Below are 26316 nucleotides of genomic sequence, written 5' to 3'. Positions count from 1 at the left end.
CCAACACTACGTTACCGTCTGGCCAGAAAAAGAAAATGGATAATTATGTACACCAAAGGAAAATTAGGATCCGTAAGGTAATTTACTAACAAACTGAAAATAGACAAACCATACGACCCATGGCAAAGTCACCGTCATTAGACAGGATTCGGTCCCATCTTCCCTTCTCATCTGGTCACTGTCGATCATTCGACTAATTCTTGCCATTCTTTAGGTGGCTTTGGGTTGTCCCCAAGCATTTTGCTAGCGAGCCGAACTCGAGTCAAGAAAACAATACTCGATCAAGTAAGTTTCGATTTTTGAGTGCCACGATCCGAGCCGAAGACACGCATTTGTGCACATTTTCTGTGGCAAGTTTCGCCATTACGAGCGAGACAGATAATGACATTCGGGGACGAGTCCCACATAAGAAAGTAAATGGTCGCGGCGAAAGGAAAAGATACGGAAGTCAGAAAAGCATATTGTACACGTTGCACGGGCTAGTTAGCTTCAAACTTCAGACTTGCGAACACTGCAGGGCCATCCTACCTAGCTTTGCAGCATAGGACCCAAAACCTAGATATGTAAGAAATATTGATACTAAATATATATATTATATGCAAAATATATATTATGGAGTAGAAAGAAATTCAATATATATTGTTATTTTAAAATTTTCATTTTATATTAAAATACGAATATTATTTATATTTATTTTTCATTAATTTAAGAAGTTTGCTATTTGAGAAAATAGCTTTTATACCATAATAATAAGAAATTCTATCCACCTTTCTTGTACTTTCTATAGGAAAATTTCATCTAGACTATGTTTCTATATATCCAGCTTTATTCTATCTTGACATACTAAATATGATACATTACACTATCCTATCTTGATTTTTTAATTAGGCTCATTCAATTATTGGTCAATTGTAAGATCGAGTATTCAGAACTAACTTTTCTACCAAGTGCAATGGCCATCTGATTCTCGGGGTAGCTTCTACTGTATATAGCCCAGACTCAAGTCTCTCTTCGCTTGGAGCGAAAAAGGTGTACGTCCTCTGGCTTGGCCACAGCGGATGATGGATACCTTGGCCACAGGATCATATTCATTATTCAGGCATCAGTGCACCTACTAAAGCATGCTCAGCCACTTCCAAAATTCTCATCCTACGGTCAACAGCCATAGCTACATTACACCGGACGTATATACCATGCATGATAAGCAACCAACTTCTTCTTTTCAGATGAGACAACGGCATTTTTCTTCTCTGGTCGGCCATGATTCTCTCCAGAACATTGGATATCTCACGTTTAGCCACGTCTCCAGTTCACATGTGCTCTGACGTTTAGCCACGTCTCCAGACGAAGCATCTAAGCTACCCAGAGGCTACCACCTCCAACTTCCTGGGATCGTAGATGATATCCAAACAGGAGTCTCCAGGTGGGCATCCCTACCCGAGTCAACCTGATGAGGAACTTCCAAGTATCATTGACTATCCACAAACATACGTACCTGTATATTATGAAAACCATATACAATATGAAGCATAAAAAGAAAGACGGTCTTGTATGGCATCTGCCATATAAGAGAAGATAAATATGACTTAAAAGCAGCAAACATGCAATATGACTTTGCCATCACCTGTCTTCCTTGATCATTATCACTACATATCTTTGGAGCAAAAATATCTGGTATTGGATGTCGAAACCTTATTCTCATTAGATGAAGAAGACCCATCCCAAATAAGTTATAGTCAACCTGCCATTAATTAACCTCAAGTGCATCAAGAAACACACATATGAAAGATAGCAAGTCTGGGCATGAGGGCATTAATGACCCATCCTTGCAAACTCACCCACTATAGAACCAGAGAAAGGCAAATTTGGCTAAGATAGAAAGATAAACTGATGTCGCAAGATAATACCAGAAACTGAAGCAGATAGGGAATATGCGATTCATGCCACAGCAAACTTCTGTCAAATACTGCCCCTCCCTGGAAAATGATGTTGGACCATGAATAAAAAGAAATAGACAAACAAGATGACTATAGGCACATGTATTGCATGACACCTTTTTTTTTTTTGTCAAAACTAATATATTGATTACAAGCTTTTCTTACAAGAAAACCTTCCTCATAGAAGATAACCTTTTGGAACAAATCCAAATACCATCCCAACTTTCATGCACATACCAATTTTCATCCCCTACTTTTAAAACCACCAATTCAAGAGTGTTGTTAATATTGAGATGGGGGAGGGGGAGGGAGGGGAGGGGAGGGGAGAGAGAGAGAGAGAGAGAGAGACTGGTAATAGAGGTTTAAGACAGCTAGAGCGCAGCCAAAGATGGCAACTGGTGGCTGTGAAGCCTTTGAGTGGTGTGATTGGTGGAGATGATTAGGTTTGGGTTTAGAATTTGGAAATGATTTTGGGATAATATTTTCTAAAGTTTGTTAAAGGAAGGGCAATTTGGTCTTTGGACTATGCAGTTTGGGCCTAAGATGCAATTTGCGCATTTCAAAATTCGAGTATGTAAAGTGGTTTTTGCGTGAAATCTTAGCCTGGTATTCAGAAGTTTGCCTTTTTTTACCAAAACTAATAGCTCCATTTACAAGGTTTTCTTTCGAGAAAAACTTCCCTGCATCTCAGAAAATGTTCAACAGAACATACTCCAATGGCCACGTTAAATGACTAGTGGACTTCCACTGATACATTTATATTACTCTGTCAAAGAACAAAATATATGCTAATTTTCTCAGGCCTCTCAATAAATCAAAACTTAATTGCCAAATTTTCGCCCATATATTTCTGGGATGCCCCAAATAAAATATGAATAGCAAATGCTTTCTTTCTATGATAAAACAAAAATTTAGTCATCAGGCATGCACACTCCAGATCGAAACAATGGATACACTTGAAGGCATGCAACTGAAGAAGCCAAAGATGACAAGTACCAAATCTAGAGCAAAATGGTGAAAACTCTTTAGTATTCCAAAGCAAGACCAATTCCAATAGGGCACTATTGATAGAGAAAGAAGAATACCAAAAGAAGCTTGGCAGCACGTGAGACATCATGTGGATGATAGCTAAAGCTTCAGTCAAGGTGCCACAAAGATGTTGCTATGGAATATTCAGGCAGAAAAATATAGATACACAAGCTGTCATTTATGGATACAGGTATATCTTGACAAACAGCTCTTCAGATGCATGATAACCATAAAATCTCCTTGCTCGTACAAGGCTGCAACCATGCACGTGTTGCCATTTTACGCCAGCATTGCCTTTGAGCTGCAGTAACTCACAAAACAATCCTTTCAGATACAAACTAGCAAGTGAATCGCACAATAAGTTAAAGCCAGGACTTAATATTTTCGAAGAATGACAAATTATACCTTCAAGGCTTTCTCCATGGCTAGAGAGAGCATTTGTAAATGCATCCCCTGTGCAATTCAACAGTGACCAATTAATTCCACGCTAGTAGCAGAACAGTAAGAGACTAGTTTAAAAAGGGACATGAATTCGAAATATATGAAAGCACGAATATATCAAACAAATTGAGATAAAGTCTACAGCAACATTATAATACGAGGACATTGACAAAAACTGGTCAAGTAAAACCACAGCCACGTTGCCAAAAGAACATATCACCCTGAAAACACACAAGCTACATGCTAGAGGTATTGTGAACTGAGAGAAACGTTGATTAATTTCTTCAAACCAGGATATGCTCAAAGCAGCCTATGCATCTGTAACACGCACAAGTACCTTCAGACGTTGGATGGATAGGAATATCTGTACATGGTACATACAAATAGGGTAAAGCCTACAAGAAAAAAAAATAAAATTTAGAACCAGTACAAAAAAAATGTAAAAGATATTGCTGTCTCATAAACTATGCCATGGACAAGCATCATGTACTTTTCACAATAGATTGCTTGGCGCCACGTAAGCAGAAAGGGGAAGAAACTTTCTGCATTCTGAAATTGCCTTTTATCTTGTAGCATATACCTCAACTCAATTCTGTAACCCATGCTGGTTTAAATTCTTCATCGGCAGAAAGGAAGTTACTTTCATTGCTCCACAGCTCAAGGGAGGTAAAGCAAGTACTTGGAACAATTAAAAAACTACAAATAAACAAGGACTACACTCACCTTATGCACATGTAAGCAAGTTTTTTGATCAGCAGGAGTTGAACCATATGCTCTTATTACAGGAACCTCATTCACTTTTTCACCTTCATCAATCAATCATGAACAAGATTATGAACATACAAAAGTAAATACTTGTAGCTAAATTTCTAGCTACTGTATAGTAAATGTAACTGTTATTTTTGCAGGTTAAAGGTCAAATCCTCACACAGAATTTTAAAGATTGACATGGGACCACGCCACATGAAAACTGTAAGCGCACCTTCTTCTCTTTGCATCAGCAACAAAAAAGCGAATTTCAAATATGTCATCATCAAGACAACTACACTCTCCAAACGAAAAGTAATCATCAGTCTACGGAAGAAGACGATGGGATGAACAATGCCCACCAAATATTAAGAAAAATATTCAATACTCTCTGGATTTTCTAAGCAACCAAACCAATCATGTAATAAATTATCAAGACACCAATGTGCTGATTCCATGACTGTGCTACAATTTTAATCAATCCTTGCATATATCCATGCCAGGCAATTACTTAACATCAATCCAGCAGCCCCAACAAGAAGTCCGAATAAGAAATCCACGGACAAACTGATAAGTTCTTCATAACAGAACACTAAGCCAAGCATATTCCTTGCACTCATAAGAAAGCAAACAAACTTTTGTCTGCAATGCAGTAACTGATCAAGTCCTACTCTAGCAAACAAAATTAACAGCTTCCAGATTCAAAACACAGGCTTCTCTGGCATTTCCTACTTACCACTAGATTCCATAACCAAAGAAGCGAATACAAAAAATTATGCTTCAAAAGATGAGAGCTGACTCTCATTCTTTTTTTACCAAAGACACTTTACGTACATTTTATTACGATAAAAACATAGAATAACTTCAAAAGCATCGCTGTTCCTAGGAGAAGACAACATCAAGACCCGTTCTAAGACCCCAATTCAGCCACAGCTCCAGGAAGCAGCAAGACCCAACAACATTACTGCGTGGCAACTACCTATTACCATCACGGGCACAGTAAAACGAGTCTTTCCATCTGTTTTCGTGCTTCCCCTAATGCCCAAATTCCCACAGTCTCATTCTTTTTTACTAAAGACACGTTAGATACAAATTATTACTATGAAAACATAGAATAACTTCAAAAGCACCGCTGTTCCTAGGAGAAGACAACGTCAAGACCCATTCTAAGACTCCAATTCAGCCACAGCTCCATGAAACGGCGAGACCCAACAACGTTCCCACGCCGCGGCTACCTATAACCGTCGCGGGCACAGTAAAAAAACGAGTCTTTTCCATCTGTTTTCCTTCTTCCCCTCTAGGAGAAGACAATATCAAGACCAATTCTAAGAGACCAATTTAGCCGCAGCTCCATGAAACAGCGAGACCCAACAACGTTCCAGCGCCGCAACTATCCATAACCGTTACGGCCACAGTTAAAAAAACGAGTCTTTTCCATTCGTTTTCATGTTTCCCCTACGGCCCATATTCCCCACCGTCCGAACCGCCCGTACCTTGAAAGCTGCTGTAACAAACATCGACGCCCGGGATCGGGCGCGCCATGTAGTAGTCGATGGACACGATCCGGACGCTGAAATTCGCGGGTCCTTCTCCGGGCCCAACGCCGCTGTACTGGGCTGCGAACCTTCTTCTCCCGTCGGGAGTGGCGGCCCCTCCATCTGCGGAAACCTTCCCACGACCCTCGCTGGGGAAAAGCGCCGGAACCCAGGGCGCGGTTATCCCGAAAGTCGATCGCCGGCGAGAGCCCGGAGGCGCTGGCCGGTGGTAACCGACCGCGCGAAAGTCAAGAGCGTCTTCTCCAAGCTCTTTCCATTTTTTTTCCCTCTCGCTTGTTCTCGTGCAGTGCAGTAACGGAACGCCGGAACAAGAAAATGGACAGAGAAAACTCTTTGGGCCGATGAATTATTATAAGTTACCTCGGAACGGTTATTTTACTACTGTCAAATATCATGATAAATTCCGACCAAAAAAAAATTTAATGATGGATTCGGTCAAAAAAATATTTGATGACAGATTAAAAATTGGCTTTAATCTATCTTATTAATTGGTAATGCTAACAACAATGTTCATTTAGAGATATTAGCTTTTAATAACTCAACAACCAAATTATAATTTTATAACTTTCAAAAAGATTAAAGAAATAAGAGTATTGGAAATATTAAAACTTTCAAAAATGTAATCAAATTAGAAAATTTATCATAATTGTACAATTGAGTTTTAAAATTTTTAAAAAATACAATTAAGTTTTAGAATGGATTAATTTTAATATGAATTAAGATTTGTATATCAGTCGAATCAAAACTAGTTCGTAACTTAATTAAAAAGATATTTGTGTATCGCTTGAATTAGGATATGTAACTTCATAAAAGAATTAATGACTTTAACATGTTGACAACTTGTACAACTAAATATTGTTAAATTATTAAAACAAACAATAATTTAGGAATAATTAAACAAACCCCAGTATTTTTTATGAAAATTTGGGTACAAACATGTCACAAGCCAAGTACGTCGCTAATCTTTTTTTCAACAAATTGTTACTAAACAATATTTTTGAACCACTGATATGGAACAATCAGTGGTCCTCATGTTCTGTCTCTTGCTTCCATGGAGGTTCTCGGAAAAGACATTTTCCTTTCGGCTTTCTCTGTTCCGACAGCAACTCACCACCACTTTCGAGAAGATAATAATTTAGTTGGACCTAAGCAGTGGCAGGGAGGAAAAACTAATATCCGTCAGCTTGCATGATTGGTTCTATTGTATTATTTCGCAAGAGAAGTCATCTGCGAGTTCTTTCTCTTTGCGCCTCTCTCTCTACCCTCCCTCTCTCTCTCCGACGAACAAGATCGCGACCTCCCTCCCTCTCTGCCCTCCCTCTTTCCGATCGGCGAACCACTGCACGGGACCGGCGAACCACCGCGCCGCCCCTCCGGCTCCAGATCCGGTCCCGACTGGTCCGTCCCTTGCTCTTTCTCTCCTCTCGCGTTTCTGTCTGCCCTCCCTCTCTTCAACGGCGAACCAGCGCGCGACAGCGAACCTGTATTTTCTCCTTGCGGAGAAGCAACGAAAATATCTTTGAAGTCTACAGCGAGGTAGTCTTACCGATTTCGAGGAAGGAAGGTTTGTTTCGGTGGTCTTGGTCAAGAAGGTGAGGGTAAAAAGCAGCACAATTGCTGCGTGAAAAGACGAGCAATCTTGTCGCGCCATCCTCTCCACGGGATTGTGCGTCTCCTTCGGGGCAAGAGGTTCGAAGTAAAGCTTTATTTAAAGTCCCGAGTGCTCGTGACCCAGTAGCAGAAACGTCAATCACCGTAAGTCACTTGAGACGCTCGTCTTTCGCTCTGAGATATTTGCCTTGGATAGCTCTAGATTGAGACGTGAAGGTGATCTCATAATTGTGCTGCTTTTGAGGCTCGGACACAATTTGATGTGCTTTAAGGAACTCCTTTTGAGACATTAAAGCCCATCCGAGGAATTCCGTCTCTGCATCACTCCTCCGGATGAGCCGGATAGTCTATTACATTTTGATAGAACAAAATAAAGGCATTTGATTATTACTCATTGAATGACATCTAACATCCTTAAAAGCATGCACAATTTAACATGTGAAATTCCATCTGACTTTTTCAAAATCACCGTCGTTACAGTCATTGTAGATTTTTCTTACTACCTTCCCCTTATTCAAACTGATCGGTATGAGCCTCTCTCTTGCAGAACGATTCAAGGCTATCATCTACAGTCCTCGCTCACTTTCTTTGTTCATTTCCCTCATAAAAGTTCTCGGCGAGGCTTGTTTAGGGTCTTCTCTCTCCGAACTCGCACCTCTCTTTGCATCTCAGCGCGTAGAAGGTAATCGCTTTTTCATCTCTTATTAGTGTGTCATTTCTGTTGATTTGTTGCAGCTGAACTAGCGTGTTTTGGGCTCTCTGTCTGATGTGGGTGGCTGTTAACTTGGTGCGTCACCAGCTTATAATTGACTTCCGTAGAAAAGGGAAGCTTTTGCTTTCAGACTTTAGATGTGACTAATCATGTGGCCTCTGTCTCATCGTTCGTTTGCATCATAACTTAGTGTCGATCCTTTGTCGAGCTAGAATGAGTTGGAATGCGAGACGCGCTAGATTCTATTGCGCGCAAAATTGCTAGTATTCGCCTAAAGCCAAGGACCGTCTTTCTACGGATTGTGAGGTTTCTTTGTCCCTGAAGGTCTAAGATCAATCAAATAAAAAATGAAATATAAAAGAAAAAGTAGTAGGCCAGTTCGCGGCAAGTTCCAACATCAGGGGGGTTCGATTTTCAATTCCGAAAATTGAGAACATGCTTTGATAGGTAGGTTTCAGGGTTTTGGTCCAGAATCTACACACTCTGTAGCCAATCACCCATAAAAGCAAGTACTCTCTTAATCAGATTTTATTCACAATTTTGCCTTAGACAATTATAGGACATTCTAGACGAATAGTTTGTTGTCTTCCTCGAATTATTGGACTATATAATCCTAAAAAGTATATTGCCTTTCACCTCTAACTCATTTTCTTCCTTCAAAGTTTTGAAAATTGACGAAGTTAGTTACCCCAAAAAAGGGTAAAAGGAGGTTGAATTGAGTAATGAAAAAGTATAGTTCACACGCATAAACAATAATAACTATTATGCAAAGGTTAGAGCATTTTTAACTCTATTGCCACTTTCTCGAACAAAATATCTCCGTTGCTACTTTTTACCTGCTCTCAAATCAGTGATAGCTTCAGTCATCATCACAATACAAGACATACCAAAATCAATGGTATGATGCTTCTTAAGATCTTTTATGTTAGAGAAAAATAAACTAATTGATCTTTGACATATGCACATGAAGACATTTCAAAAAAATTGAACTATACATGTTTATTAGGACACTCACTCAGCTTTATATCTCTCATATCTTTCACCTTTTTGCTACAAACTATAAGTTCATTCATTAAAATGTAATTAATCAATTTAATCTGACTTATCACGAATTTAGCCGATAATCCTATTCTACGTCCATTTAATTGGATTAAAAAAACTTTGCGATGATATTCTCAAGGTGGACCCTCGAGGAAAAAGGGGGCACTAACTGAAGGTCATTCTTTTCAAACCTTGGTCCTCTCTGAATTTTCCTCAGCAGTTTTGCTTTATTTTCTTCTCTTCTGCTCCTCCTTCGATCAAATCATGACCTAATTTCAAGTTGTTCAGACTAAGGCAAAGTCAGAGCAAGGCAAACAAAGGGATGCACCGTATCGCTTCTGGTCGTTCCTTTGCTATGCTCGTTGCACTGATTCTTTTCTCTATGCTTGTATTCTATCATCTCAAGAGGAAGAATGTGAGCGCAGAAAAAGAGAGCACTAAGGAGCATTCACTTCTTCTTTGGTGTCGTCTAATGAATGACAGTTCTATTCTACAGATAAAATGATGACCAATTATTTAAATTTCAAAGTTTGAAGAGAATAATTCAGTGATGTTACATCAGGTTAAAGTGGATTCGTTTTGCTTGACATTTCTAATACGTAAAACTCATTCATTAAATATTGTGTACATTCGGAAATCAGGTGCTTTCTATCTAGCCTTTTCACTTGTTTATCTACATCTTTTAGTGGAACAGGAAGGCATCTTCTCTTCATAAATATTTTAGTGTTAGTGATCGTTCAAAATGCATGTGCTCTCCACCAAAGATTAGGAGCCTTGACTATAGAGCACGCATGTAGAGATGAAGACTAGCCATTGTTTTCTTGTCCATGAGTGGACACAACCCAATGATGTTGCCATGACGAGAAAGCGCGGTCCATTGGAAAGAAAAGATGCACGCCTAAGTCAATAACTTTTACTATTCAAAATTAGTCAACAGACTGACTTGATCATTAAACATTTTGGATTCGAAATCGTTCAGAAATCATATGCTCTCCTCCCAAAAAGCACGTGCTCTGCCTTTTCATTTGCTTATCTACTTCTTCTTGTGCAGCAGGTTGGCATCCTCTCTTCATTGTTGTCTATAAGATTTCTATGGGGAAAGGGCAAAGTCTGAGCAAAATAATAAGAAAAAGAAAAGGAGCGCAAAAAAAAGGAGCAGTAAGGGAGAAAGAGATCACTGATGGAGCATTTGCTTCTTCGTCCTTACCTTCCATACCCACGGGAGGAGGTAGCGATCAATACGATGTGTTCTTGAGCTTTAGAGGCTCCGACACTCGCAATGAATTTACCGATCACCTCTACCGTAGTCTGATCAGTGTAGGGACTGTACCAATTTCTGTGTTCAGGGACGATAACAGTGTTGAAATTGGCAAGGATTTTAATTCAGAGATTCTTAATTCTATCATGCGATCTAAGATTTCAATCCCCATCATCTCTGAAAATTATGCTTCGAGCAAATGGTGCCTCCGCGAGCTAGTACGCATCATGGATTGCCAGAAGAGCACGTTGCACACAGTGTTGCCCATTTTTTACAAAGTGCTCCCATCGGATGTGCGGTATCTAAATGGAAATTTTGGGGAGGCCTTCCATTTGCGTAAGAAGCGTTTTGATAAGGAGGACATTGAGGAAGGTCAACGAGCCCTTACAGAAGTGAGTTACTTGAATGGATGGGAATCTGAGAAATTTGCCAATGGGTACTTACCTTCTACCTGCACTTTTTTTTTTCTAAGTTTTGTTATTTAGCAAAACCAATGTCATATGAATGAATTGCTTACACTACAAGCTTACAAAACATCCCAAAATGTCCCAATGAATAACCATAGTGGCCCATAGACTACAAACACTTGTACTCCCTGAGATTTCCCCAGAAAACTACACTGACAACATCTAAAACCTTAGGATCGCTTACTCAATCTTCCAAAGCTTGGTAACTGCTGGATAAATCGACCTTCTATTGCTTCACACAGATCATGTCTAGGTTTAACACCCGCTGTTGCCAATAACTTTCATTGGTAGGCGATCTATAAGTTAATTACAAGTCCTCCATTTAGGCCTGTGGGATACACTGGTCTTAGAGGGATAACATCTTGTCCTCCTAAACTTTTTGCAACAAAAATTATTGACCTCCTATCATTCAACTATTAGTGACCATTAGCCTCATAACAAACTCTTTACTTCTAAAGAATCTTAAATTCAATAAGATCTATCTATCGGAAGAAAAAGAAGAGGAAAAATAAAATGACTGCTACACCATCATCCTATATTGTCATTTGTAAAACCAAGACATTTTGCATGTTAACTGGTCCCATCCATCCTTCACATATATGTGGGTGTCTTTTGATGAGATTACGCAAAATTATGAAGTTATGATGAGTTTTGTTGTTTGATAGGCGTGAAGGAGAATTAGTGGAAGAAGTTGTCAAAACTATTATGAGCAAGTTGAGATGTGATTTTCAGCTTGATATTCCAGACCACTTAGTTGGAGTTGACGATCATGTCAACAAAATTAGGAATTGGGTAGACATTCCTGCCAAGCATGCTCAAATGATAGGAATATGTGGCATGGGTGGGATCGGTAAAACGACTCTTGCCAAGGTCATCTACAACCAGTTGTCGAATAAATTCGAGCATTGTAGCTTCCTTCCAGATATACGAGAAACAACTCATAGCAAAGGCATTCTTGAACTACAAAATCTACTAATTAGGGAAATACTACCAAATGAACGTGGAGTATGTAAAGTTGATGATGGAATTAGTTTGATCAAATCTAGATTTAAAGGAATAAAGGTTCTCATTCTTTTGGATGATGTTGATCACCGAGATCAACTATATGCTTTGGCTAGAGAACGTGATTGGTTTTCGACAGAAAGCATCATCATTGTTACAACTAGATATGAAGCTGTTCTTCATCAACCTAAATTCGAGGTAGATTACAAGTATGAATTGACAGAATTAGATGTGGAACATTCTTCGTCTTTATTTAAAAGACATGCATTTTCCATGGGCCATTGTCCGAAGGATTTTGAGGGTATCTCTCGTGATATCTTATCCACCATGGGTGGACTTCCCTTAGCTATCAAGGTCATAGGTTCATACTTGTATGAAGAAAGAGATGAAAAAGTATGGCAAGATGTGCTGAAGAAGTTAAGAAATGAACCGTATAGAGATGTCCAAAGGACATTGAAGATAAGTTATGATGCATTGGAACCTACACAAAAGGAGATTTTTCTGGATATCGCTTGCTTTTTAATCGGCAAAAATAGCAAATATGCCAATTACATGTGGGAGGACTGTGAGCTTTTTCCATATATCGGAATTAAAGAGTTGAAGTTAAGGTGCTTAATAAAAATTGGAGATCGTGGTGAGTTTAGGATGCATGACCAATTGAGAGATCTTGGAAGGAGCATCTTTTGCCAAGGACAACCGCCCGAGAGATGTCTGAAGCCATGGCTCGAAGATAAAGCCTTGAGAAGTAATATGGAAATGGAGGTAACATATGAATCTCTCTCTCTCTCTCTCTCTCTCTCTCTCTCTCTCTCATAACTCCATAAATTTAATGTGATCCATTTTAGTCTTTTAGCTAGTATAAGCAAATACCCCTACTCTTTAGGAAAAAATCTATTCATACACGCATTTATGTCCCCCTTAGATAAATTGTGATAATAATTGGATTATAAGTGTCCCAAGGATGAAAAAGTTACATTATTTTATCCAAATTCATTGATATAAATTACATCTGTCAAAAACTTAATTTTGCAATCAATTTAAGATTCTTTAACTACGATTATACACTGAAAATCTCATTCACTAAAAGCATGTAGTTTTATATCTACTTGAAACTATTGATAATCTAAAAGACTACAATAATTTAATTAAGATGAAGCATATACATCATAGATCAGATAAATGGAGATGTTTTGAATTTTTATTCAAAATGGTAATGTACGACATAAGCTGATTATAATAACTAATAATTAACCAAATCGGTTGGGCTAAAGAAAAATTTCACACTTATCATAGGTGCTTGCTATCTAGTACGGTCGAATGTATTGTGGTGCTCCTATGAATTAGGAAAGCAATGTTTGATACACTTTTATTTTTTTCTTCCATTTTGATTTTGAAAATACCTCTTCCCCCCACGAGGTATATCTATCTCTTTTCATTCTTCTTGTGTCTTAATAGCTATGATGGCAAAAATCACCTTAAGAATCTTATAGGGAAAATCCTTACAATGTTTTTAAGGTCGGATCACGTTGACCTTGTTCATCTCATGGATTTAGGTGTGTGATAAAGAGTGGATTTTCTTATTTTCCTTTCTTTGCTTCTTTCATTTCTCGTTGTCTGTTCCTTCGCCTTTCTTAATAAACATTTCTTTCCTCTCCAACTTGTTTTATATTTATTATATTTTTTGGTACAATGCCCTTTTGTGCCAAAAACCCTCGACAAACTCGACAATTTAGAGGAAATGTCATGCTTGTTCTTATATCGATACATTTTTCTTTAGTAAATAACATTTTCAGCGTGCAGTCAATTTTGAAAGTAAGTTTAATTTTTACTTAGATTGTCAATGTTCATATTGTTTCATTATTTTATATTTTCTATTTAGAGAAGCGTAGTAGGTTCATGACTGATCAGTGGGGGGGGGAATTAACTTGTGCAATTAACCAAGAGATGTTGGGAAAGGAAAAAGCTTTATTTTCTCGATTTAATTTGAATTAGTTCGCTCATACCATTATAAAGAGCACATTCTTTTGTTGATTCAATAACTATTCTTAAGAGAAATAACATTGACAGTGAGTTTTTCACTAGTTAATACATAAAGTATGGATAATGACAAATGAGTCAAACCATAAAATTAAGCCCAACCTAAAAAAAGAGAAAAAAGAATTCTATTTTTGGTTTGATAGTGTTTGTGGAAGTTCATATTTCACAAAACAAATTTGTCTTTTCGCAGTTTAGTTTATTCATAATATTTCCAAGAAACTAACGAAAAAAAAATGCACTTTCAAGTTATGTTGATCAATCGATAATTTTTTTTTTTTAATGTTTACTTATATATCCTGCCCTATTGTATCTTTGCACTCGGCCTATAAATAGCATTCCAAAAAAAAAAAAAAAAAACAAGGTACTACTTTCAATTTGGTGTTGTCACAAAAGTTCATGTGAAAGAAGAAAGGTGTCGAGTGTTGTGAAATATGGATTAACTAGTCGTGAGCCCATACCATGCATATGCACAAAACTGACATGAATAAATTTATCATGAAGATATAAATATAGTAACCTTATCTCTATTAGAAAAGCACATATAGATGGACAAATCATGTTCTTTGGAAAGACAGTTATAATTTATAAGTTGATAGTTTTTAATCTTTCATTATAGTAATTTAACTGGAATTTTTTTTTTTTTAAAAAATCTCTCATTATAGTAAAAATTCAGGCGGAAACCGCATTCGAAAAGACATTCCTTTTTTTCCCCCTAACAACAATGGACATACTTCTCTTGGATGGAGTGCACAAGAAAAAGTTAAACGCGCTAAAAATCGAATTATAAGGAATTTAAAAGATATTAAATGAAATTGCATGAAACGGAAGTGCGATAAAAGGAAAATTATGAGGAAAGTAAAACACGAACTTTGTTGTGCCGTGCCTGCCTGATCTTACCTCCGAATACCCCTTTTATACCAATGCTTCGTGTCGACCATTCTGTTTCTAGGCCATTCACATGTAACTTCCACATGCATCATATGTCACATGCATCAATTGTCTCATGCGTTACTTGCCACATACATCCTATGACACCTAGTCCAATACTATTCTTTTCAAGGGAGAGATTTCTCTATTATTCTCTCAACCAAAATTATCTCACAATCAAGTTCATTATAAATCGTATTTATTTAAATGAATCCATGGGCTGTTTTCATCATTTAGCTCTTAAAAGGGGAAACCATCATCGTTAATCGCAATTGCCCACTGTCTAAAAATAGTTAATCATATATATATATAAACATGTGTTTTGCTTCTCTTGCTCATCATTAGAAACATCAATTGGTGTCACCTGCTGAATCAAATATAAATGGTGTGCATAGCGTGGGTCATGTCTAGTCTATATCTGATATAACATGATACTATAATTATAGAAATGACATTGGTGTCACTTTAGGTCCCTTCCAATTTTACTCTTATTTAAGGATTCTACTACTAATAAAAAGTATGGCAGAGGAGTGAAGTCTCACTTTGGTAGAGTGCTCCTTCTCTAACCAACACATCCCTCGCCTTTAACGGTTATATAATATTGTCCTCATCAACATGTCGTACCATCCCCAATTTTCATCACCATTCTCTTCTTATTTTTAAGAGTTTAAGTTACAACGTTCACATAAAAATAAGCATAATGTTAACATAACACGTGCGTAGCATGTGTATAGATTACTGTGGACATTAAGCAAAGTCCATTTACAAAAAATATACCATTTCTAGGTCAAATTTTGCTTTAACGTGTTACAAATGCGTTTTCTTGAACAGGTCGAGTGAGGGGCACTACTGGCTTGAAATTACTTTGCTCTAGAAGTGCATGTTAATAGATGAGTACTAATTTCTAATTTCTAATTCACCTCTTGAGAAGGATGTCCATGCTAAAAACGAATTTCAATATTCACATCAACATACCTCTAGAAAACCTATCTGACAAAAGTGGGTACTAACGGCTACGTAAGTTCCATAATGGTGAAATACTCCATTAACTCATTGCCAGGTGGGACACCAGCTTAATTAAGTCCGACTGGACGGTTCAAACGGGAAATTATTTACACTTAATAGTGCCAGGAATCAAACTCATATCATGATACACAAAAGCACATTCCTTAACCACTAAATGAGCTGCGTGGGGTTGCCTCTCAAATATTTCAGCCAAATCTTTCAGAAAATTATCAACTGTTCCTTATATTGCTTTTGGTAAATCCTAAAGAACTTGACCATAGAATAAATTGCAAAGAAAAAATAACTCACTAGACATGTCTCCTTAGTGCCTAACTGAGCGCCAGGTGCCCGCTGTGATCCAGAATCGCACGCCCAACCGAGCGTGACTAGGTGCCCACTTTGATCCAGAATCGCATAGCTACGCTGTTCAAGTGACTTAGTCTTGCTGGAGCCCCAGCCACCGACCAGTAGCTTTGGCTACTTGCGATCTCTGTTATGGGCATCTCAGTCTGTTCCTCTGAACGTTTACGCCATGTCAATGTGTAGATTGAGTGGCGGCTTGATTTATCTGTGGTCAATCTCGAGAATGCTAATCCAATAGAAAGTTTAAGATTTAAAATTTTGATACTCGAACGTTATCCAATACCGTCACTGATCAGCTAAGCTTTCGGGGGAAAAATAATAAAGTATTGTTGTTAATGTCAATCAAGCCGTCTGGGATTTTGTCACCATCTTCTTCCAATTAAAAGATCTCCTTTAGCAACAAAGTTTAAGCGGTACTTTTGACTTATAAGATGCGAAAAGAAATGGTGCCAGTCTTGGGAAATGGACATACGTATCTACACTTTTCTGTTTAGGTAACATAAGTAGATTTCTCCAGAAACTTTCATGTGGCAGAGTTTGCCAAAAGATGTTGCCCAGCATTGACAATCCTATTGTTCCATATGTTAAGACCTTAATCTAAGTATAACACCATGTAAGGAAGTTAATTAGTACATTTTTAGTTGGTCTAAAGCCAGGTCTCTTCCAATTCTGTCAAAATCTAAAATATTATTCAAATGCTAAAGGTGTATTGCTAAAGAATGATTAAACACTTAACAACAATGGTTAACAAATTGAAAATCAGGTGCTTACTTAGCTACTTAACAAGTGACCCATGGGTACTCTTTAACATTCGTATGTTTTAAAAGGTTTCATGTATTTCCACTTTAATAAAAATCGAAGTACATGCACTACGAAATTCAAAAAACCGAGAGGTAAGAATTGAGGTGTTTTGTCTTGAATTTTTTAAAGTAAGAAAAAGTGTTCTTTTTATTTAAAATATTGTTTGAATTTTAAAAAAAAATTATCAAAATTCTATATGTGTGTGTTTACTTGTCAACATTTATGTTTGGCGAGAGGTAAAAAGATGACAAATTGTGAAAGTATGGGGTTTAGAAAAGCAAAAGTAAAAGATTAGAAGTCAATTAGACACTCAATGATTGATTTGATATGCAGGATTTCGAGAGAAGCTTTGATTATTGGCCTCGTGGCTGTTCCTCTACATGCACAAGTGAACTGTTAAAAAACTTACCGAGCTCAAGGTTCCTTTCAGTTTGCTGTACGACCATAAGTGGAGACTTTAATGAATTGTTTCCTGAATTAAGATGGCTTCGATGGTTATACATTGAACCCAATATGTTTTCTTCAACAATCAATTTGCATCTATCTAAATTAGTGGTGCTGGAATTGTTACAAAACAAGCTTACAGATGATTGGGAAGGATGGAGTTCAATCATGGTAAGATGGAAAAAAAGACATCTTCTACGATCTTTGCTTTGTTTTGTTTTATCGATTAAACTCCTTTTTGATAGCTTTTTCTCTTTTGTATAGGCAGCAAAGCAGCTAAAAGTTCTCAATATTTCATATAGCATAGAGTTAAGATATACTCCTAATCTCTCGGCTTTCACGAAATTGGAGATTCTCATCTTGTCCAATTGTTGCAAACTGAAACAAGTCAACCCTTCTATTGGCAAACTCAAGAGCCTCATATCCTTGGAATTGTGTTATTGTGATAATCTGAAAGAGCTACCAGAGGAAGTTGGGGAATTGCAAGAACTAAAAGAACTCCTTTTAATTTCTATTGGCATCACAAAGATTCCTATGTCAATCTATTCTCTGAGGAAGCTAGAGAAACTGGCTATAAGATCTTGTCATTCATTGGTTGAAATCCCTCTCACAATTGGGAGTCTTTCATCTCTCCAATACCTTGACCTTTATTTATGTTCGTCATTAAGGAAAATCCCTCATTCGATTGGGAATCTTTCTTATTTCAAACGACTTGAACTAGGTTGTTGTACATCATTGACAGAAATCCCTAGCTCAATTGGAAATCTTTCTTCTCTTGAACAACTTAATCTAAACGATTGTTTGTCATTGATAGAAATCCCTAGCTCAATTGGGAATCTTTCTTCTCTCAAACAACTTGATCTAAAGAGGTGCAAATTATTGAAAAAAATCCCTAGCTCAATTGGGGATCTTTCTTCACTCAAACAACTCCAGCTAGGGATTTGCTCGTCATTGACAGAAATCCCTAGCTCAATTGGGAATCTTTCTTCTCTTGAACAACTTGATCTAGATGATTGTTGGTCATTGATAGAAATCCCTAGCTCAATCGGGAATCTTTCTTCTCTTGAACAACTTCAGCTAGGGTTTTGTTCGTCATTGACAGAAATCCCTAACTCAATTGGGAATCTTTCTTCTCTTGAACAACTTCAGCTAGGGTTTTGTTCATCATTGACAGAAATCCCTAACTCAATTGGGAATCTTTCTTCTCTCAAACAACTTCAGCTAATGGGTTGCTCGTTACTAACAGAAATCCCTAGCTCAATTGGGAATCTTTCTTCTCTCAAACAACTTCAGCTAGTGGGTTGCTCGTCATTGACAGAAATCCCTAGCTCAATTGGGAATATTTCTTCTCTTGAACACCTACAGCTAGGGGGTTGCTTGTCATTGACAGAAATCCCTAGCTCAATTGGGAATCTTTATTCTCTCGAACAGCTTCAGCTAGGGCGTTGCTCGTCATTGATAGAAATCCCTAGCTCAATTGGAAATCTTTATTCTCTCAAACAGCTTCAGCTAGGGGGTTGCTCGTCATTGATAGAAATCCCTAGCTCAATTGGGAATCTTTTTTCTCTCAAACAGCTTCAACTAGAGGGTTGCTCGTCATTGATAGAAATCCCTAACTTAATTGGGAATCTTTATTCTCTAGAACAGCTTCAGTTACGGGGTTGCTCGTCATTGATAGAAATCCCTAGCTCAATTGGAAATCTTTATTCTCTCGAACAGCTTTAGCTAGAGTGGTGCTCGTCATTGACAGAAATCCCTAGTTCAATTGGGAATCTTTCTTCTCTCAAACAGCTTCAGCTAGGGTTTTGCTCGTCATTGACAAAAATCCCTAACTCACTTGGGAATCTTTCTTCCCTCCAACAACTTGATCTAGGGGATTGCGTGTCATTGACAAAAATCCCTAGCTCAATTGGGAATCTTTCTTCTCTCGAACAACTTTATCTAATGAGATGCGAGTTATTGACAGAAATCCCTAGCTCAATTGGGAATCTTTCTTCTCTTAAACAGCTTCAACTAGGGTTTTGCTTGTCATTGACAAAAATCCCTAGCTCAATTGGGAATCTTTCTTCTCTCGAACAACTTGATCTAGGGGATTGCGTGTCTTTGACAAAAATCCCTAGCTCAATTGGGAATCTTTCTTCTCTCGAACAACTTTATCTAATGAGATGCGAGTTATTGACAGAAATCCCTAGCTCAATTGGGAATCTTTCTTCTCTCAAACTACTTGATCTAAGGGATTGTGTGTCATTGAGAGAAATCCCTAGCTCAATTGGGAATCTTTCTTCTCTCAAACAACTTTATCTAAGGGGTTGCGAGTTATTGACAGAAATCCCTAACTCAATTGGAGATCTTTCTTCTCTCGAACAAGTTAGCTAGGGGGTTGTGTCATTAAGAGAAATCCCTAACTCAATTGGGAATATTTCTTTTCTCAAAGTACTTGGACTAGAGGCTTTAGAGGCTTGCAAGTCATTGAGAGAAATCCCTAACTCAATTAGGAATTTTTTTTTTCTCTCGAACAACTTGATCTAATGGGTTGTGAGTTATTGATAGAAATCCCTAACTCAATTGGGGATCTTTCTTCTCTCGAGCAACTTGATTTGAGGGGTTGCATGTCATTGACAGAAATCCCTAGCTCAATTGGGGATCTTTCTTCCCTCGAACAACTTAAGCTAGGGATTGTGTGTTATTGAGAGAAATGCCTAACTCAATTGAGAATCTTTCTTCTCTAAAAAAACTTGGACTAGAGGCTTGCGAGTCATTAAGACAAATTCCTAGCTTAATTAAGAATCTTTCTTCTCTCAAAGGGCTTTATCTATCACATTGCGTGTCATTGAGAGAAATCCCTAGCTCAATTATAAATCTTTCTTCTCTCAAATACCTTAACCTTTACAGGTGTTGTTCACTAAAAGAAATTCCTACCTCAATTGGGGATTTACCGAATTTGCAAAGCACTAGGGATTTTTGACCTTGAATAGTTACCCAGTGCTATTGGAAGGTTGAACAAACCGGCAAAGGCTATTTCTTAAATCTTGTGATAGTCTAAAGGGGGGAATTCCAAGAGAAATTGATGACTTGTCTTTGTTCGTGGTTTTCCATATCACTAGCACATTTATATTTGACCCACTAGAAAGCATCTAGAATCTTTCTTCTCTCTAATGCCTTGACCAAGAGGGCAGTAAGGAGCTCCGATTGTTGCTAGAGCTTTCTTCCAGCTTAACATATCCTTAGGTCAATTCCCTAATTCCGAGGTTGCCAGCTTTCTTACCTTTTCCACCTGGAAGAACTTCATTTTTATGAATATGATCAACTTGAGTACTTCCCAGAGCTTACCTCAAGACTCTTGAAACTTTGTGTTGACTCTTGTCCTAAGTTGATATTGCCTCAACTTGACATATTCAAGTACTTGGAAGAGTTTGTCAATGAAACACAACAATTCGATTGAAAGAATGGACCTCACAATCGAATCTTCTAAAAGGATTGGACATTGAGGATTGCGATATTCTAGTTGAAATTTAAGGCCAAGGTGAATTGGAGTTCTTGGAGACAATACGTACATATAGCTAGAAGTCCATTAGAAGGCCGATCCATCCGAAATTACAAGGGCTTGAAGCGATTAAATACTTGCTGTTGCGACAATCTAGTCGAAATACAAGGTCTTGATAAGGTGGAGTTGTTAGAGATGTTGAATGTCTGTAATCCCGGTTCCATTGAAAGATTACTTGACCTATGATGCTTTTGGAACTTGAAAGAGTTGAATATCAATGGTTGTTGTAATCTATGTGGTGTCTGTTGAGGCTCAGTTCCCAGTCTTACATAATTGCAAGAGTGGGGAAGTTGGTCCTAGAAGCGAACATGATGCTTCAACCAAGATCAAAATTTAGATCCAATTGTGGTTCTTCATACGTTAGAAGGCGTTGGTCATCTGGTAAGATTTTTTGTCTTTTAACAACTAGCATGAGCAAAGAGTGTAATACTTTTCTAACAGATATATCTTTTAAGAATTATTTGCTCGATGCTCAGTATCTATTTGATCTGGATTTGCCTAAATATATTTGCTATTGATTGCATCACGACAATGTTTTTTTAGCTAATCTTCAATCGGCAACTTTTGCAGATAGATTGGCGGCTTGTGAGGCAACAAATTAAAATTAATGATATAAGTAAACAAGAATTACTTAATGATTTAGGTCCCGTTTGGTTCGACATTTAGAAGGCACTTTGGGACTGTAAAGTCCCTGGGCCAAATGCAAATGCGTTTGGTTCGCCTTTTTGGGTGACTTTGGCAAGATGCAATTGCATTTTCAAGTAACTCTAAGAGACTAGCCCAATGCAGCTTTGGAGGTACTTTGGAAAGTTGCATCTTCGGAATGCAAGTCCCCGATACTATTCATTTTCCCCAAAACCACTGCACACCACTGCACGAAGAAGCCGATCGGAGGCCGACGACCATCAGCCAAGGGGTCGCGCGCGCCGGCGATCGTCGCTTGAGGGTCGCCCGTCAGGCGACGGTCGCCGGGGTTGGGCAACCCCAGGTGATGGTTGCTGGGGTTAGGCAACCCCAGGCGGTCGTGCGACCTAGGCGACGGTGGTCGAGGTCGCGTGACCTCGGCAACCGTTTGGGGGCTAGATCCGATGGTTAGACTTCATAAAAAAATGCAAATTTTCTTTTATTTTTTAATTTAATAAAAATCATTTACAAATGCAAATTTTACCAAACAGTATTTCAGCTAAATTTGTTTCTCAATGCAAATTTTACCAAACGTTATTTGCATTTCGGAAAACTCCATTCTCCCAAAGATATTTGCATTTTTGCAAATGTATTCCCCAAAAATCGAACCAATCGAGCCCTTACAGTTTCCCTCTCGGTAAACCCAAGATGAGAATTTTTCATCAAGAGGTTGATCTTCTGCAACTCAATTTATAAACTGCACCTACATCCCTTTTTTCTCTATGTCTCAAACTAGTATTTTCTTTAAAAAAAATCTTTGCCATTTTGAACTCTTTTGTGAGCAATTTTATGTGTCAGATTTTTTTTTCATAATTTTATGTGTCAGATTTGACTATTGGTAGATATCTTGGTTAGGACAAACAGCTCTCGATTTTTCATGATGATGGGAAAGTCTGTCCATTGTTCATTCAAGCATGAATTCCCAGTAAGGAATAGAAACTGAGCTAAAATAAAAATCAAGGTTCAATTTTTTTCTGGTGCGTGATTTAAAAAAGTAAAAATTAGTTTTGGCTAGCCTTTTTCATCTATGATTGTAGGCAGGCTTTCCATAAACAATAGTGAGACTTTTGAAAGATTATCAAGCGAGATAAAATGGTGCTACTTTTGTGACAGGTCCGGTTGGTCTATGCAATGATCAAGGCTTACTTTTGGACTTCAATTCAAAGAGCTGTATAGATGACCTTTTGCATAATTGGGACAATTTTTTGCCTGCTCTGTAAAACAAGCTAGGCGAGGAGCTTAAGATTTTGCTTATTATTTTGCATCTCGTTTGATCTCGATGTTGTCGTGGAATCATTTTATCAAATGATTGATTTGGGTCTGGCTAACTTAGCTGAGGCAATTCATAGTCCATACCAGAGAACAATCAAATGAAGAAGAGGGATTTTGCTGACGTGTCATCAGCAACAGCTGAAGGCTAGCTTTTGTGCGACCTTGAACAGGCTCACAGGCCAACTAGAGTGTCCTAAGGAAGTTTTTTATGCCCGTGAAGATCAAAGCACTTGATATGGTTTCATTGGCACAAAACTGAATGATTGTGAATGTATGATTTTTTAATTGAATCTACTTTTTGTATGCTTATTAGGTTCTACCTTTATTAAGCAAATACATACGTGCTGATTTTTCTACATGTTAACCAGATGTAGAGTTCTTCAATGCAAAGCGCTCTAATGGTATCATTCCCAAACTCAGTCAAGCTCTGCAGATAGAGGTATGCACTGCCAGTCCTGCCATAACCGTGAAAGAGTGACTTGTGTACTTATATTTAATCGAATGTGTTGTATGCTTGTTAGGTTCTACCTCTTTGTTAATCGAATATGTACGTGCTGATTTTTCTGCATGTTACCCTAATGCGGAGTTGTTTGATGCAGTCTCGTTCTAATGATATCACTTTCAAACCTGATGAGGCTCTGCAGATGGAGGTATGTACTACCAGTTGTACCATAATAGAGTAACTTCTGTGCTTATACTATGTGAGCTGTGGAATTTCACCAGAAATCCTTGAACTAGGATGCATGATGACAATCTCCTCTTTTTCTGTTAGTTCATAATATCTTTTGAATGTTGTGATAAAGGTCTCTCATACGACAAGCTTAAATCTCATGTATGCAGCATTAAATTTGTAAAGTTAAATATAGCCTCCTAGCAAACAATTTCGTATTGCTGATTTCGCTAATTGGATATTGCAAAATAATCAAGTAACAAGTACACCTTTCTATTCTGTAGTTTGGGCACTTTGCCTTTTCAGCATCCGTTCTATTCATAAACACAAACAAGGATGATGGTGCTGATTGCTGACTTCTCTTCTCTTAAGTCCGTTGCTTTCTATTTCTTTGGCTGATAATGAATTCTGTTGATTGCGATCCAACTGCGAATTAATCAGAGACCCCGGGAATGTGTGGCAAAACTAATGTCCCCAGATTTTGGTGTTGATAGATGAGATGCATTGAAGTGGTCACTCGTAGATCGTCAGAATCTGGACCAGGTCAAAATAACCTTGTTTATATTGATGGACTCTCAAGTCTATGCTTACTACTTTCAGCTAATTTTAGGTTCTTCATTCCAAATACATCTAAAAATAGACGGAACTAAGGATCCATGCAGCTGTGCCTTTATCTCTCTTCGAGATGATTGGAAAGTGTGACATATTTTTACTCTCAACCATCTCGTGTAACACATGCATCGCCCTCATTTTTTGACCATCTTTAGCAAGTGCCCGGGTGGAGACTAGTTATAAGTCTTCTAAGGTTGAATTTGTTAGTGTTTGTAACTTTTGATGAAATATCATAAACAACCTGAATTTATCATTCTTTCTTTTCCTGAATCCATCACGAAGTACATATGTAGCTAGTAGAATTATAATTATTTTCAAAATCTCATGTGACAACAGTTGATTGGAAAAGCCAATGAGTGTGAGACCCAAATACAGGGTTTACATTTGATGATGCGGTTCAAACCATAAGAGACACACCTTCGGGTCGTCCAAAACTTCTTAACGACTTGCCTCAAAGGACACAATCAAGAGAAGGGAACAAAATCTCACCGAGGAATGAAGAAGGAGAAGGAGAAGGGGAAGGAGAAGAAGAAGATTGCCTCAACTGAGTTGACAACAAAATTGCTGCTACCGCTGCTACCGGGACCTTCTCATGTGGACTCCGGTGCCACCTCCTCTGTGGTATACTGGTATGATGACTAATTCATGAAATATTTGATATAATGCCAAAGTGCTAATTTCCAAGTCCCCTTCATTTATTGAGTATTATAAGCTTGCACAAGTTCAATTTCCTTGCTCTCGTATCAGCGGCAGCATCACAAAGTCCGGTCTTCTAATTCCCAAGGAAATGTTCATTTTTTATTCTTCGCAGGGGTTTATACCGATAAATTGTTGATACTCCCTGCAATAACCGCCGACGATCGTGGTTTACATGGTCACATCTAGCTCTCAGCGTGTCTTCCAAATTCTTCAGCAATCGAACGGCTTTTCCAGTATTGCCGGTTCTGCACAATCCCTCATCATGGCTTGGCACGTGGTTATATCTACCTCGATTGTCTGGCCAACATTTCATCCGCCAAGCTCATGGCTTTGGCGATTCTACCCTCTCCAACGAGCCCATTGATCAAAGTGTTAAAAGCTCGCAGTTGTGGGTTCAAGTCCAAGTTTGACCATTTTACACAACTGAGGACCCGAGATCGGATCTTTTCAATTGGCAGAGGTAATTCATCATAATGTTGCGAGTAGAACTGTTGGGAGTCGTTCCTTTCGAACCCATCCGCTCGATCATGTCAATGGTGACGGGGTAATGCTTCATCTTGGCCCCGATCCCCAAGAGTTGGGCGAAACAGGGAGGTAAAGTCAAGAGGGTTCACTCAAATCGTCCTCCCCAAGAAGAATAAAGCATTGTCAGCTTCCACCAATCCGCCATTTCTGCATTTGTTCACCACAAAGGTCACAAGTTCAGATTGATCCATTTGAATCACTCACTCCAGCAGTGGATGGGCAACCGTGGGAGCGACGTGAAAGAAAATGGTTCGATGCAAAGATGGGATGAGAAGTGAGAGGTTTAACGAGATCGCCAGATTCTCGAACAAGACGGTGAAGAGCAGAAGTGCAGATGGATGGATTTATTCTCATCAGTTTTGCCAAATTTTCTCCTTCCAAGTTCCGACAATCCACAAATTGACGCGATGGTGTATGGAGAGGATGATTGTTAGGCAATTTAATCACTGCAACTTTAGATGTCTGATAACAACATAGTTTTCGGTTCAATCATTGAAAACTAATTGTTTGCCAAACTGAACATTTCAAGAAATACTCTAATTGATTCATTCCCATACTCGGCAGTTGAAGAGAGATCAGTATGCAAAATCATGCTCTTATACTGTTGTGAAAACAACTATGAAATCCACGTTTGAAACCAAATCTGAAAGGATAGATATCTCACACAATGATGGCGAACACTAGTGGGGTTGAAGGATCGCTTGTCGAAATGAACGTTTCTAGTCTTACTACTGTCTGCCTGAAAAAATGAGAACTTAATACAAATGTTTCTACTATTGTCATTGTGTGCACAGAACATACTACATTATACCAATTTAAAATTTTGATTTTGTTCTATTTGACACTTTCTTACGTATCGAATGAGGCAATCATCCCAGCTCATATGTCGCAAAATGACGTCACAGGGAAATTTTGATGGTTTATATTTGAAG

General features: G+C 38.2%; 1 protein-coding gene and 1 pseudogene across 2 annotated transcripts; one reads left to right on the top strand and one right to left on the bottom strand.

Annotated features, from left to right (window-relative positions):
- LOC108957610 overlaps positions 1–26017 on the top strand; it is a 59424-nt pseudogene extending 33407 nt beyond the window's left edge.
- Positions 1063–5986, bottom strand: LOC104432308 (DNA polymerase zeta catalytic subunit). 2 transcript variants are annotated; one of them, XM_039310149.1, is made up of 9 exons: positions 5648–5986; positions 4131–4213; positions 3745–3802; positions 3372–3419; positions 3155–3267; positions 3023–3065; positions 1908–1976; positions 1625–1741; positions 1063–1495 (listed from the first exon to the last, which is right to left on the bottom strand). In XM_039310149.1, exons 2-9 carry the CDS (start codon positions 4175–4177, stop codon positions 1469–1471), a joined length of 522 nt encoding a protein of 173 aa, XP_039166083.1. In that variant the 5' UTR covers positions 4178–4213; positions 5648–5986; the 3' UTR covers positions 1063–1468. The 2 variants fall into 2 exon arrangements, with proteins under 2 accessions (XP_039166083.1, XP_039166082.1); XM_039310148.1 differs by having other exon boundaries at positions 1063–1447.
- Positions 26018–26316: the final 299 nt, after the last annotated feature.

This window comes from Eucalyptus grandis, chromosome 3, assembly GCF_016545825.1.
Source record: "Eucalyptus grandis isolate ANBG69807.140 chromosome 3, ASM1654582v1, whole genome shotgun sequence".
Classification (NCBI taxonomy): domain Eukaryota; kingdom Viridiplantae; phylum Streptophyta; class Magnoliopsida; order Myrtales; family Myrtaceae; genus Eucalyptus; species Eucalyptus grandis.
This window is presented reverse-complemented; position numbering and strand designations above follow the sequence as displayed.